This window comes from Pseudoliparis swirei, chromosome 16 (genome assembly GCF_029220125.1).
Source record: "Pseudoliparis swirei isolate HS2019 ecotype Mariana Trench chromosome 16, NWPU_hadal_v1, whole genome shotgun sequence".
Taxonomy (NCBI): domain Eukaryota; kingdom Metazoa; phylum Chordata; class Actinopteri; order Perciformes; family Liparidae; genus Pseudoliparis; species Pseudoliparis swirei.
The window spans coordinates 1,753,304-1,767,126 of record NC_079403.1 but is presented as its reverse complement, the minus strand read 5'-3'; the positions used below and the strand labels follow the sequence as shown (position 1 = coordinate 1,767,126).

Sequence of the window (13,823 nt, the reverse complement as noted above, 5' to 3'; positions counted from 1 at the left end):
TAGTCATGATGTTATAGTCATGATGTTATAATCGTGATGTTATAGTCATGATGTTATAATCGTGATGTTATAATCATGATGTTATAGTCATGATGTTATAGTCATGATGTTATAGTCATGATGTTATAATCATGATGTTATAGTCGTGATGTTATAATCATGATGTTATAGTCATGATGTTATAGTCATGATGTTATAGTCATGATGTTATAGTCATGTTATAATCATGATGTTATAATCATGATGTTATAGTCGTGATGTTATAATCGTGATGTTATAGTCATGATGTTATAATCATGATGTTATAGTCATGATGTTATAGTCATGATGTTATAGTCATGTTATAATCATGATGTTATAGTCATGATGTTATAGTCATGTTATAATCATGATGTTATAGTCATGATGTTATAATCATGATGTTATAATCGTGATGTTATAATCGTGATGTTATAGTCATGATGTTATAGTCATGTTATAATCATGATGTTATAATCATGATGTTATAGTCATGATGTTATAATCGTGATGTTATAGTCATGATGTTATAGTCATGATGTTATAATCATGATGTTATAGTCATGATGTTATAGTCATGTTATAGTCATGATGTTATAGTCATGATGTTATAGTCATGATGTTATAGTCATGTTATAATCATGATGTTATAGTCATGATGTTATAATCATGATGTTATAATCGTGATGTTATAATCGTGATGTTATAGTCATGATGTTATAGTCATGTTATAATCATGATGTTATAATCATGATGTTATAGTCATGATGTTATAATCGTGATGTTATAGTCATGATGTTATAATCATGATGTTATAGTCATGATGTTATAGTCATGTTATAGTCATGATGTTATAGTCATGATGTTATAATCATGATGTTATAGTCATGATGTTATAGTCATGATGTTATAATCATGATGTTATAATCATGATGTTATAGTCATTATGTTATAATCATGATGTTATAGTCATGATGTTATAGTCATGATGTTATAATCATGATGTTATAATCATGATGTTATAGTCATGATGTTATAATCATGATGTTATAGTCATGATGTTATAATCATGATGTTATAGTCGTGATGTTATAATCGTGATGTTATAGTCGTGATGTTATAGTCATGATGTTATAATCATGATGTTATAGTCATGATGTTATAATCATGATGTTATAGTCGTGATGTTATAGTCGTGATGTTATAATCGTGATGTTATAATCATGATGTTATAGTCATGATGTTATAGTCATGATGTTATAATCATGATGTTATAATCGTGATGTTATAATCGTGATGTTATAGTCATGATGTTATAGTCATGTTATAATCATGATGTTATAATCATGATGTTATAGTCATGATGTTATAATCGTGATGTTATAGTCATGATGTTATAGTCATGATGTTATAGTCATGATGTTATAGTCATGATGTTATAATCGTGATGTTATAATCATGATGTTATAGTCATGATGTTATAGTCATGATGTTATAATCATGATGTTATAGTCATGATGTTATAGTCATGTTATAGTCATGATGTTATAGTCATGATGTTATAATCATGATGTTATAGTCATGATGTTATAGTCATGATGTTATAATCATGATGTTATAATCATGATGTTATAGTCATTATGTTATAATCATGATGTTATAGTCATGATGTTATAGTCATGATGTTATAATCATGATGTTATAGTCATGATGTTATAATCATGATGTTATAATCATGATGTTATAATCGTGATGTTATAGTCATGATGTTATAATCGTGATGTTATAGTCGTGATGTTATAATCGTGATGTTATAGTCGTGATGTTATAGTCATGATGTTATAATCATGATGTTATAGTCATGATGTTATAATCATGATGTTATAGTCGTGATGTTATAGTCGTGATGTTATAATCGTGATGTTATAATCATGATGTTATAGTCATGATGTTATAGTCATGATGTTATAATCATGATGTTATAGTCATGATGTTATAGTCATGATGTTATAATCATGATGTTATAGTCATGATGTTATAGTCATGATGTTCTGGTGACACCATGGTGATGATATTGCTGTTCCTTTGTTCCAGCCTCTGGAGCTCAGCTGACCAGCTCCAGGCGGACTCAGGAAGCAGGTAGGTCAACACCTGGAGCACAGTGGGGAGCCAGGTGTGTTCTACATATGTAAACGTTCTGTTCATCCATCAGAGGACCGGGCTGAATCAGCAGAACCACAGAGCGGCGCCCGGAAGGAGGCTGAGGGTGAGCACACACACACACGTACACACACACACACACACACACACACACACACAATCACACACACACACACATCTATCTAGGTTATTTCATTTATCAAGCTGTTCAAAGACAACGACAACTTCATGCAGCAGTAAAACGCTGCCATCTAGTGGTTAGTCGTGAGATGACATCATCACCATATGTAGGGTTTATCTCTAGTTTATTATCTGTAGTTTATTATCTCGTTTATTATCTCTAGTTTATTATCTCTTGTTTATTATCTCTAGATTATTATCTCTTGTTTATCATCTCTAGTTCATTATCTAGTTTATTATCTCTAGTTCATCATCTCTAATTTATTATCTGTAGTTTATTATCTAGTTTATTATCTCTTGTTTATCATCTCTAGAAGTTTATTATCTCTAGTATATTATCTGTAGTTTATAATCTAGTTTATTATCTGTAGTTTATTATCTAGTTTATTATCTGTAGTTTATTATCTGTAGTGTATCTCTATTTATTATCTCTCGTGTATTATTATCTCTAGTTAATTGTCTCTTGTTTACCTAAGTGTTAATTAATAGGTAATAAGGCCCTCATAAGTCTATTACTGTGTTCTTAACTACTTAATACCATGTGTTAATAACAGTGTTATCACCATGTGGTAATAACACTGTTATTAAGGGCTTTGTGTGGTGAATGTTGATTGGCTCACAGGAACAGGGAAACAGGCCGAGGAGAAGATCAAAGAAAAAGGTAAACAACAACAACAGATTAATTTTGAACTAATTCATGAAGAATTTAAAGTATTTTTATTATTTAACTTCTCTTTGTTTCTCTTGTTTTCTTGTTCTCTTGTTCTCTTCTTCTCTTGCTCTCTTGTTTTCTTGTTCTCTTCTTCTCTTGTTCTCTTGTTTTCTTGTTCTCTTGCTCTCTTCTTCTCTTCTTCTCTTGTTCTCTGTCCTCCAGCAAAGAAGAAGAAGAAGCCGCTGAAGATGCTGAATGAATTAGATAAAACTATTAAAGCAGAAATTGATGCAGCGGAAAAGCTCAGAAAGAAGGTACGCCGGCCCTTTAAATGTCTGGAGTCACATGACCTCCATCTCTTTATCTCCTCCATCTCTCCATCTCCTCCATCTCTTGATCTCCTCCATCTCTCCATCTCTTCATCTCCTCCATCTCTTCTCTCCTCCATCTCTTTATCTCTTCATCTCCTCCATCTCTTCTCTCCTCCATCTCTTCATCTCCTCCATCTCTTCTCTCCTCCATCTCTTCATCTCCTCCATCTCTTCTCTCCTCCATCTCTTCATCTCCTCCATCTCTTCTCTCCTCCATATCTCATCTCCTCCATCTCTTCTCTCCTCCATCTCTTCTCTCATCCATCTCCTCCATCTCTTCTCTCCTCCATCTCTTCATCTCCTCCATCTCTTCCTCTCCTCCATCTGTTCATCTCCTCCATCTCTTCATCTCCTCCATCTCTTCATCTCCTCCATCTCTTCTCTCCTCCATCTCTTCTCTCCTCCATCTCTTCTCCTCCATCTCTTCATCTCCTCCATCTCTTCTCTCCTCCATCTCTCATCTCCTCCATCTCTTCTCTCCTCCATCTATTCTCTCCTCCATCTCTTCTCTCCTACATCTCTTTATCTCCTCCATCTCTCATCTCCTCCATCTCTTCTCTCCTCCATCTCTTCTCCTCCATCTCTTCTCTCCTCCATCTTCTCTCCTCCATCTCTCTCTCCTCCATCTTCTCTCCTACATCTCTTTATCTCCTCCATCTCTTTATCTCCTCCATCTCTTCTCTCCTCCATCTCTTCTCCTCCATCTCTTCTCTCCTCCATCTCTTCATCTCCTCCATCTCTTCTCTCCTCCATCTCTTCATCTCCTCCATCTCTTCTCTCCTCCATCTCTTCTCTCCTCCATCTCTTCATCTCCTCCATCTCTTCTCTCCTCCATCTCTTCTCCTCCATCTCTTCTCTCCTCCATCTCTTCATCTCCTCCATCTCTCATCTCCTCCATCTCTTCTCTCCTCCATCTCTTCTCTCCTCCATCTCTTCATCTCCTCCATCTCTTCTCTCCTCCATCTCTTTATCTCTTCATCTCATCCATCTCTTCTCTCCTCCATCTCTTCTCTCCTCCATCTCTTCATCTCCTCCATCTCTCCTCTCCTCCATCTCTTCTCTCCTCCATCTCTTCATCTCCTCCATCTCTTCTCTCCTCCATCTCTTCATCTCCTCCATCTCTTCTCTCCTCCATCTCTTCTCTCCTCCATCTCTTCATCTCCTCCATCTCTTCTCTCCTCCATCTCCTCCATCTCTTCTCTCCTCCATCTCTTCATCTCCTCCATCTCTTCTCTCCTCCATCTCTTCTCTCCTCCATCTCTTCTCTCCTCCATCACTTCATCTCCTCCATCTCTTCATCTCCTCCATCTCTTCTCTCCTCCATCTCTCATCTCCTCCATCTCTTCTCTCCTCCATCTCTTCTCTCCTCCATCTCTTTATCTCTTCATCTCATCCATCTCTTCTCTCCTCCATCTCTTCTCTCCTCCATCTCTTCTCTCCTCCATCTCTTTTATCTCCTCCATCTTCTCTCCTCCATCTCTTCTCTCCTCCATCTCTTCTCCTCCATCTCTTCTCTCCTCCATCTCTTCATCTCCTCCTCCATCTCTTCATCTCCTCCATCTCTCATCTCCTCCATCTCTCATCTCCTCCATCTCTTCTCTCCTCCATCTCTTCTCTCCTCCATCTCTTCATCTCCTCCATCTCCTCTCTCATCTCTCCTCCATCTCTTCTCTCCTCCATCTCTTCTCCTCCATCTCTTCTCCTCCATCTCTTCTCTCCTCCATCTCTTCATCTCCTCCATCTCTTCTCTCCTCCATCTCTTCATCTCCTCCATCTCTCATCTCCTCCATCTCTTATCTCCTCCATCTCTTCTCCTCCATCTCTTCATCTCTCCTCTCATCTCCTCCATCTCTTCATCTCCTCCATCTCTTCTCTCCTCCACCTCTTCTCTCCTCCATCTCTTCATCTCCATCTCTTCTCTCCTCCATCTCATCTCCTCCCTCCCTCCTCCCCTCCATCTCTTCTCTCCTCCATCTCCTCCATCTCTTCTCTCCTCCATCTCTTCTCTCCTCCATCTCTTCTCTCCTCCATCTCTTTATCTCCTCCATCTCTTCCTCTCCTCCATCTCATCTCCTCCATCTCTTCTCCTCCATCTCTTCATCTCCATCTCTCATCTCCTCCATCTCTTCTCTCCTCCATCTCTTCATCTCCTCCATCTCTTCTCTCCTCCATCTCTTCATCTCCTCCATCTCTTCTCTCCTCCATCTCTTCTCTCCTCCATCTCTTCATCTCCTCCATCTCTTCATCTCCTCCATCTCTTCATCTCCTCCATCTCTTCTCTCCTCCATCTCTTCTCTCCTCCATCTCTTCATCTCCTCCATCTCTTCTCTCCTCCATCTCTTCATCTCCTCCATCTCTTCTCTCCTCCATCTCTCATCTCCTCCATCTCTTCTCTCCTCCATCTCTTCATCTCCTCCATCTCTTCATCTCCTCCATCTCTTCATCTCCTCCATCTCTTCTCTCCTCCATCTCTTCTCTCCTCCATCTCTTCATCTCCTCCATCTCTTCATCTCCTCCATCTCTTCTCTCCTCCATCTCTTCATCTCCTCCATCTCTTCTCTCCTCCATCTCTTCATCTCCTCCATCTCTTCTCTCCTCCATCTCTTCATCTCCTCCATCTCTTCTCTCCTCCATCTCTTCTCCTCCATCTCTTCTCCTCCATCTCTTCTCTCCTCCATCTCTTCTCTCCTCCATCTCTTCTCTCCTCCATCTCTTCTCTCCTCCATCTCTTCTCTCCTCCATCTCTTCATCTCCTCCATCTCTTCTCTCCATCTCTTCTCACTCCATCTCTTCATCTCCTCCATCTCTTCTCTCCTCCATCTCTTCATCTCCTCCATCTCTTCATCTCCTCCATCTCTCATCTCCTCCATCTCTTCTCTCCTCCATCTCTTCATCTCCTCCATCTCTTCTCTCCTCCATCTCTTCATCTCCTCCATCTTCTCTCCTCCATCTCTTCTCTCCTCCATCTCTTCATCTCCTCCATCTCTTCTCTCCTCCATCTCTTCTCTCCTCCATCTCTTCTCTCCTCCATCTCTTCATCTCTTCTCTCCTCCATCTCTTCATCTCCTCCATCTCTTCTCTCCTCCATCTCTTCTCTCCTCCATCTCTTCTCTCCTCCATCTCTTCTCTCCTCCATCTCTTCATCTCCTCCATCTCTTCTCCTCCATCTCTTCTCTCCTCCATCTCTTCTCTCCTCCATCTCTCCTCCTCCATCTCTTCTCTCCTCCATCTCTTCTCTCCTCCATCTCTTCATCTCCTCCATCTCTTCTCTCTCTCCTCCATCTCTTCTCTCCTCCATCTCTTCTCTCCTCCATCTCTTCTCTCCTCCATCTCTCTCCTCCATCTCTTCTCCTCCATCTCTTTATCTCCTCCATCTCTTCTCTCCTCCATCTCTTCTCTCCTCCATCTCTTCTCTCCTCCATCTCTTCTCTCCTCCATCTCTTCTCTCCTCCATCTCTTCTCTCCTCCATCTCTTCTCTCCTCCATCTCTTCTCTCCTCCATCTCCTCCATCTCTTCATCTCCTCCATCTCTTCTCTCCTCCATCTCTTTATCTCTTCATCTCCTCCATCTCTTCATCTCCTCCATCTCTTCTCTCCTCCATCTCTTCTCTCCTCCATCTCTTCCTCTCCTCCATCTCATCTCCTCCATCTCTTCTCCTCCATCTCTTCATCTCCATCTCTCATCTCCTCCATCTCTTATCTCCTCCATCTCTTCTCTCCTCCATCTCTTTATCTCCTCCATCTCTTCTCTCCTCCATCTCATCTCCTCCATCTCTTCTCTCCTCCATCTCTTCATCTCCTCCATCTCTTCTCTCCTCCATCTCTTTATCTCCTCCATCTCTTCATCTCCTCCATCTCTTCTCTCCTCCATCTCTTCTCTCCTCCCTCTCTTCTCTCCTCCCTCTCTTCATCTCCTCCCTCTCTTCTCCCATCTCCTCTCCTCCATCTCTTCATCTCCTCCATCTCTTCTCCTCCATCTCTTCTCTCCTCCATCTCTTCTCTCCTCCATCTCTTCTCTCCTCCATCTCTTCATCTCCTCCATCTCTTCTCTCCTCCATCTCTTCTCTCCTCCATCTCTTCATCTCCTCCATCTCTTCATCTCCTCCATCTCTTCTCCTCCATCTCTTCATCTCCTCCATCTCTTCTCTCCTCCATCTCTTCATCTCCTCCATCTCTTCATCTCCTCCATCTCTTCTCTCCTCCATCTCTTTATCTCCTCCATCTCTTCCTCTCCTCTCTCTCCTCCATCTCCTCCATCTCTTCATCTCCTCCATCTCTTCATCTCCTCCATCTCTTCTCTCCTCCATCTCTTTATCTCCTCCATCTCTTCTCTCCTCCATCTCTTCATCTCCTCCATCTCTTCTCTCCTCCATCTCTTCTCTCCTCCATCTCTTCATCTCCTCCATCTCTTCATCTCCTCCATCTCTTCTCTCCTCCATCTCTTCATCTCCTCCATCTCTTCTCTCCTCCATCTCTTCATCTCCTCCATCTCTTCTCTCCTCCATCTCTTCATCTCTTCTCTCCTCCATCTCTTCTCTCCTCCATCTCTTCATCTCCTCCATCTCTCATCTCCTCCATCTCTTCTCTCCTCCATCTCTTCTCTCCTCCATCTCTTCTCTCCTCCATCTCTTCTCTCCTCCATCTCTTTATCTCCTCCATCTCTTCATCTCCTACATCTCTTCTCTCCTCCATCTTCTCTCTTCATCATCTCTTCATCCTCCATCTCTCCATCTCCTCCATCTCATCTCTTCTCTCCTCCATCTCTTCTCTCCTCCATCTCTTCATCTTCTCTCCATCTCTTCTTCTCTCCATCTCTTCTCTCCATCTCTTCTCTTCCATCTCCTCCATCTCTTCCTCCATCTCTTCTCTCCATCTCTCCTCTCCTCCATCTCTTCTCTCCATCATCTTCATCTCTCCCTCCATCTCTTCATCTCCTCCATCTCTTCTCTTCTCTCCTCCATCTCTCTTCTCCTCCATCTCTCTCCTCCATCTTCTCCATCTCTCTCCTCCATCTCTTCTCTCCTCCATCTTCTCTCCTCCATCTCTTCTCTCCATCTCTTTCTCCATCTCTTCATCTCCATCTCTTCATCTCCTCCATCTCTTCTCTCCTCCATCTCTTCATCTCCTCCATCTCTTCTATCTCCTCCATCTCTTCTCTCCTCCATCTCTTCTCTCCTCCATCTCTTCTCTCCTCCATCTCTTCATCTCCTCCATCTTCTCTCCTTTATCCTCCATCTCTTCATCTCCTCCATCTCTTCATCTCCTCCATCTCTTCTCTCCTCCATCTCTTCTCTTCTCTCCATCTCTTCATCTCATCCATCTCCTCTCTCCTCCATCTCTTCATCTCCTCCATCTCTCTCCTCCATCTCTCCTCTCCTCCATCTCTTTTCTCCTCCCTCTCTTCTCTTCTCCCTCTCTTCTCTCCTCCATCTCTCTCTTCTCTCCTCCATCTCTTCTCTCCTCCATCTCTTCATCATCTTCTCTCCATCTCTTCTCTCCTCCATCTCTTCTTCCTCCATCTCCTCCATCTCTTCTCTCCTCCATCTCTTCATCTCCTCCATCTCTTCTCTCCTCCATCTCTTCTCTCCTCTTCTCTCCTCCATCTCTTCATCCTCCATCTTCTCTCCTCCATCTCTTCCTCATCTTCTCCTCCATCTCTCTCTCCTCCATCTCTTCTCTCCTCCATCTCTTCATCTCCTCCATCTCTTCATCTCCTCCATCTCTTCATCTCCTCCATCTCTTCTCTCCTCCATCTCTTTCCTCCATCTCCTCCATCTCTTCCTCTTCATCTCCTCCATCTCTTCTCTCCTCCATCTCTTCTCTCCTCCATCTCTTCATCTCCTCCATCTCTTCTCTCCTCCATCTCTTCATCTCCTCCATCTCTTCTTCTTCTCCATCTCTTCTCCTCCATCTCTTCATCTCCATCTCTCATCTCCTCCATCTCTTATCTCCTCCCTCTCTTCTCTCCTCCCTCTCTTCATCTCCTCCCTCTCTTCTCTCCTCCATCTCTTTATCTCCTCCATCTCTTCTCTCCTCCATCTCTTCTCTCCTCCATCTCTTTATCTCCTCCATCTCTTCCATCTCTTCTCTCCTCCATCTCTTCATCTCCTCCATCTCTTCATCTCCTCCATCTCTTCTCTCCTCCATCTCCTCCATCTCTTCTCTCCTCCATCTCTTCATCTCCTCCATCTCTTCTCTCCTCCATCTCTTCTCTCCTCCATCTCTTTATCTCCTCCATCTCTTCATCTCCTCCATCTCTTCTCTCCTCCATCTCTTCATCTCCTCCATCTCTTCTCTCCTCCATCTCTTCATCTCCTCCATCTCTTCATCTCCTCCATCTCTTCATCTCCTCCATCTATTCTCTCCTCCATCTCTTCTCTCCTCCATCTCTTCTCTCCTCCATCTCTTTATCTCCTCCATCTCTTCTCTCCTCCATCTCTCCTCTCCTCCATCTCTTCTCTCCTCCATCTCTTCATCTCCTCCATCTCTTCATCTCCTCCATCTCTTCATCTCTTCTCCTCTTCTCTCCTTCAGGGGAAGCTGAAGGAGGCGCTGAGAGCGTTTGAGGCTCTAGTGCAGCAGAACCCACAGAGCCCACGGGCCCTCTACGGGAAGGCCCAGGTACCTCAACGATTACGACGAGCAGTACTGCGTGGTACTACTCCTGTGTGTACTCCAGTCCTGACCCCGCCCCCTGTCCTGGCCCCGCCCCTGTCGCCAGGCGGAGGACGACCTGGCTGAGAAGCAGCGCAGCAACGAGCTGCTGCTGACGGCCATCAGCAGCTACAGAGACGCAGCGGAGCTCCCCGACGTGACCTCTGACCTCCTGAGGGCGGCGCTCAAGAGACGGGCCGAGAGGCAGCAGTTCCTGGGTGGGGAAAACTACTTCCTCTCCTTGTCTCCTCATCTCCTCTTTCCTTGTCTCTGTACTGTGAGTCTTCAGGCTGTTGTTGTTGTTGTTGTTGTTGATGTTGTTGTTGTCTCCCTCAGGGCGTATCCGAGGCTCCTTGATGACGTTGGAGAAGTTGGTTCAGGTGTTTCCAGAAGACGTCGGTCTGAAGAACGAAGTGGGCGTCGCCCACCTGTTGCTAGGAGACAACAAGGGCGCCAAGAAGGTCTTCGAGGAGGTGTGTGTGTGTGTGTGTGTGTGTGTGTGTGTGTCTGTGTGTAGGTGTGTGTGTCCTCGTCTCTGATTGGTCCTCTGTCACAGGTTCTGGTGGTTGCCCCTAGTAACGGCTTCGCTAAAGTTCACTACGGTTTCGTCCTGAAGTCGGAGAACAAGATCGAAGAAAGTGTTCCTTACCTGAAGGTTTGTTGTTGTTTACCTTATCTAAGGTCTGTTGTTTGTTTACCTTACCTGAAGGTGTGTTGTTGTTGTTTACCTTATCTAAGGTATGTTGTTGTTTACCTTATCTAAGGTTTATTGTTGTTTACCTTATTTTAAGAATAAGAATATACACTTTTATTAATCCCCAAGGGGAAATTAGTTCTCTGCATTTAACCCATCCTTAGTTATTAAGGAGCAGTGGGCTGCGGTGAAGCGCCCGGGTTGTTGTTGTTTACCTGATCTAAGGTCTGTTGTTGTTTACCTTATCTAAGGTTTGTTGTTGTTTACCGTATCTAAGGTCTGTTTTTGTTTACCTTATCTGAGGTATGTTGTTGTTTACCTTATCTAAGGTCTGTTGTTTGTTTACCTTACCTGAAGGTGTGTTGTTTACCTTATCTAAGGTTTGTTGTTGTTTACCTTATCTAAGGTTTGTTGTTGTTTACCTTATCTAAGGTCTGTTGTTGTTTACCTTATCTAAGGTTTGTTGTTTACCGTATCTAAAGTCTGTTTTTGTTTACCTTATCTAAGGTCTGTTGTTGTTTACCTTATCTAAGGTTTGTTGTATAAAGATATATATGTCTTAAATACAATATATAAATACATGCAAACACATTATAGATATATAATGTATTTATTGTGTTTATATTTGTATAATATTCATGAATCAGAACTCGGATTTGATTCTTCTGTGAAACATCAGCTGCAGATGTTTGAAGTCTGAGGTTGGTTCCTCCTCTCCTTGTTTCCTCTCTTCCTTGTCTCCTCTCCTTATTTCCTCTCCTGATCTCCTTGTTTCCTCTCCTGAACTCCTTGTTTCCTCTCCTGATCTCCTTGTTTCCTCTCCTGAACTCCTTGCTTCCTCTCCTGAACTCCTTGCTTCCTCTCCTGATCTCCTTGCTTCCTCTCCTGATCTCCTTGTTTCCTCTCCTGATCTCCTTGTTTCCTCTCCTGAACTCCTTGCTTCCTCTCCTGATGTCCTTGCTTCCTCTCCTGATCTCCTTGCTTCCTCTCCTGATCTCCTTGTTTCCTCTCCTGAACTCCTTGCTTCCTCTCCTGATCTCCTTGCTTCCTCTCCTGATCTCCTTGTTTCCTCTCCTGATCTCCTTGCTTCCTCTCCTGATCTCCTTGCTTTCTCTCCTGATCTACTTGGTTCCTCTCCTTGTATCACTGTAATTGAAACACTACTTGATTCATTTTGTCGACCTGTAACTTGGTCCTGGACTTGGTCCTGGACCTGGTCCCGGTCCTGGACTTGGTCCTGGACCTGATCTAATACCGGTGCACGTTCCCTTCCTGCCTCAGGAGGGTCTGGAGTCGGGGGCGGAGTACCACCGGGCGGCGGGCTTCGCTTCCCACCTGGGAGAGACGTGGGCAGCGAGTGGGAGGACATGTGTGAGTCATGTGACCAACATGTGACCATCATGTGACCAACATGTGACCAACATGTGACCAACATGTGACCATCATGTGACCAACATGTGACCATCATGTGACCATCATGTGACCATCATGTGACCAACATGTGACCATCATGTGACCATCATGTGACTAACATGTGACTAACATGTGACCATCATGTGACCAACATGTGACCAACATGTGACCATCATGTGACCAACATGTGACCAACATGTGACCAACATGTGACCATCATGTGACCATCATGTGACCAACATGTGACCATCATGTGACCATCATGTGACCAACATGTGACCATCATGTGACCAACATGTGACCATCATGTGACTAACATGTGACCATCATGTGACCAACATGTGACCAACATGTGACCAACATGTGACCAACATGTGACCATCATGTGACCAACATGTGACCATCATGTGACCAACATGTGACCAACATGTGACCAACATGTGACCATCATGTGACCAACATGTGACCATCATGTGACCATCATGTGACCAACATGTGACCATCATGTGACCAACATGTGACCAACATGTGACCATCATGTGACCAACATGTGACCAACATGTGACCATCATGTGACCAACATGTGACCAACATGTGACCAACATGTGACCATCATGTGACCAACATGTGACCAACATGTGACCATCATGTGACCATCATGTGACCATCATGTGACCAACATGTGACCATCATGTGACCATCATGTGACCAACATGTGACCATCATGTGACCATCATGTGACCAACATGCACCAACATGTGTTCAAATGTGACCATCATGTGACCAACATGTGACCATCATGTGACCATCATGTGACCAACATGTGACCATCATGTGACCATCATGTGACCAACATCATCGTGTGTTTAAAGCGCTATGCAAACACAATGTCTCTCCCCCCCCCCCTCAGGCCTACCACTGGTACGAGCTGGGTCACCAGCGGTAACACCGTCCCCGTGTGGGGTCTCTCTGTACAGTGGGCATGTTAAAAGCGCATGCAACACAAATGTCTCCCCTCCCCCCTCAGGCCTCACGGAAGCTGTCACCAGCGAGGTCACTTTGCGTCCGTGTGGCAGAGGTCTCTGTACAACGTGGACGGACTGAAGGCCCAGCCCTGGTGGACCCCCCAAGAGACCGGCTACACAGACCTGGTCCGGGTAAGACCAGGACCAGAGAGAGAGAGAGAGGCTCTAAGCTCAGGTGTGTCCTCTAGTCGAGTCCTCTAGAGTCCTCTAATCGAGACCTCTAGTGTCCTCTAGTCGAGTCCTCTAGAGTCCTCTAATCGAGACCTCTAGTGTCCTCTAGGCGAGTCCTCTAGAGTCCTCTAATCGAGACCTCTAGTGTCCTCTAGTCGAGTCCTCTAGAGTCCTCTAATCGAGACCTCTAGTGTCCTCTCGTCGAGTCCTCTAGAGTCCTCTAATCGAGACCTCTAGTGTCCTCTCGTCGAGTCCTCTAGAGTCCTCTAATCGAGACCTCTAGTGTCCTCTCGGCGAGTCCTCTAGAGTCCTCTAATCGAGACCTCTAGTGTCCTCTAGTCGAGTCCTCTAGAGTCCTCTAATCGAGACCTCTAGTGTCCTCTAGTCGAGTCCTCTAGAGTCCTCTAATCGAGACCTCTAGTGTCCTCTCGTCGAGTCCTCTAGAGTCCTCTAATCGAGACCTCTAGTGTCCTCTAGTCGAGTCC

General features: G+C 44.2%; 1 protein-coding gene across 1 annotated transcript in view; it reads left to right on the top strand.

The window, feature by feature from the left end:
* Nucleotides 1–13,823, top strand: part of LOC130206609 (aspartyl/asparaginyl beta-hydroxylase-like) — a 50,122-nt gene that overhangs the window by 26,843 nt on the left and 9,456 nt on the right. The window contains exons 13-23 of the mRNA XM_056434654.1: nucleotides 2,113–2,157; nucleotides 2,231–2,284; nucleotides 2,981–3,019; nucleotides 3,233–3,324; nucleotides 9,916–10,002; nucleotides 10,103–10,253; nucleotides 10,372–10,508; nucleotides 10,592–10,690; nucleotides 12,011–12,100; nucleotides 13,053–13,084; nucleotides 13,170–13,299. Coding sequence (XP_056290629.1) covers nucleotides 2,113–2,157; nucleotides 2,231–2,284; nucleotides 2,981–3,019; nucleotides 3,233–3,324; nucleotides 9,916–10,002; nucleotides 10,103–10,253; nucleotides 10,372–10,508; nucleotides 10,592–10,690; nucleotides 12,011–12,100; nucleotides 13,053–13,084; nucleotides 13,170–13,299 — 956 coding nt within the window. The remainder of the gene's footprint in view (nucleotides 1–2,112; nucleotides 2,158–2,230; nucleotides 2,285–2,980; nucleotides 3,020–3,232; nucleotides 3,325–9,915; nucleotides 10,003–10,102; nucleotides 10,254–10,371; nucleotides 10,509–10,591; nucleotides 10,691–12,010; nucleotides 12,101–13,052; nucleotides 13,085–13,169; nucleotides 13,300–13,823) is intronic.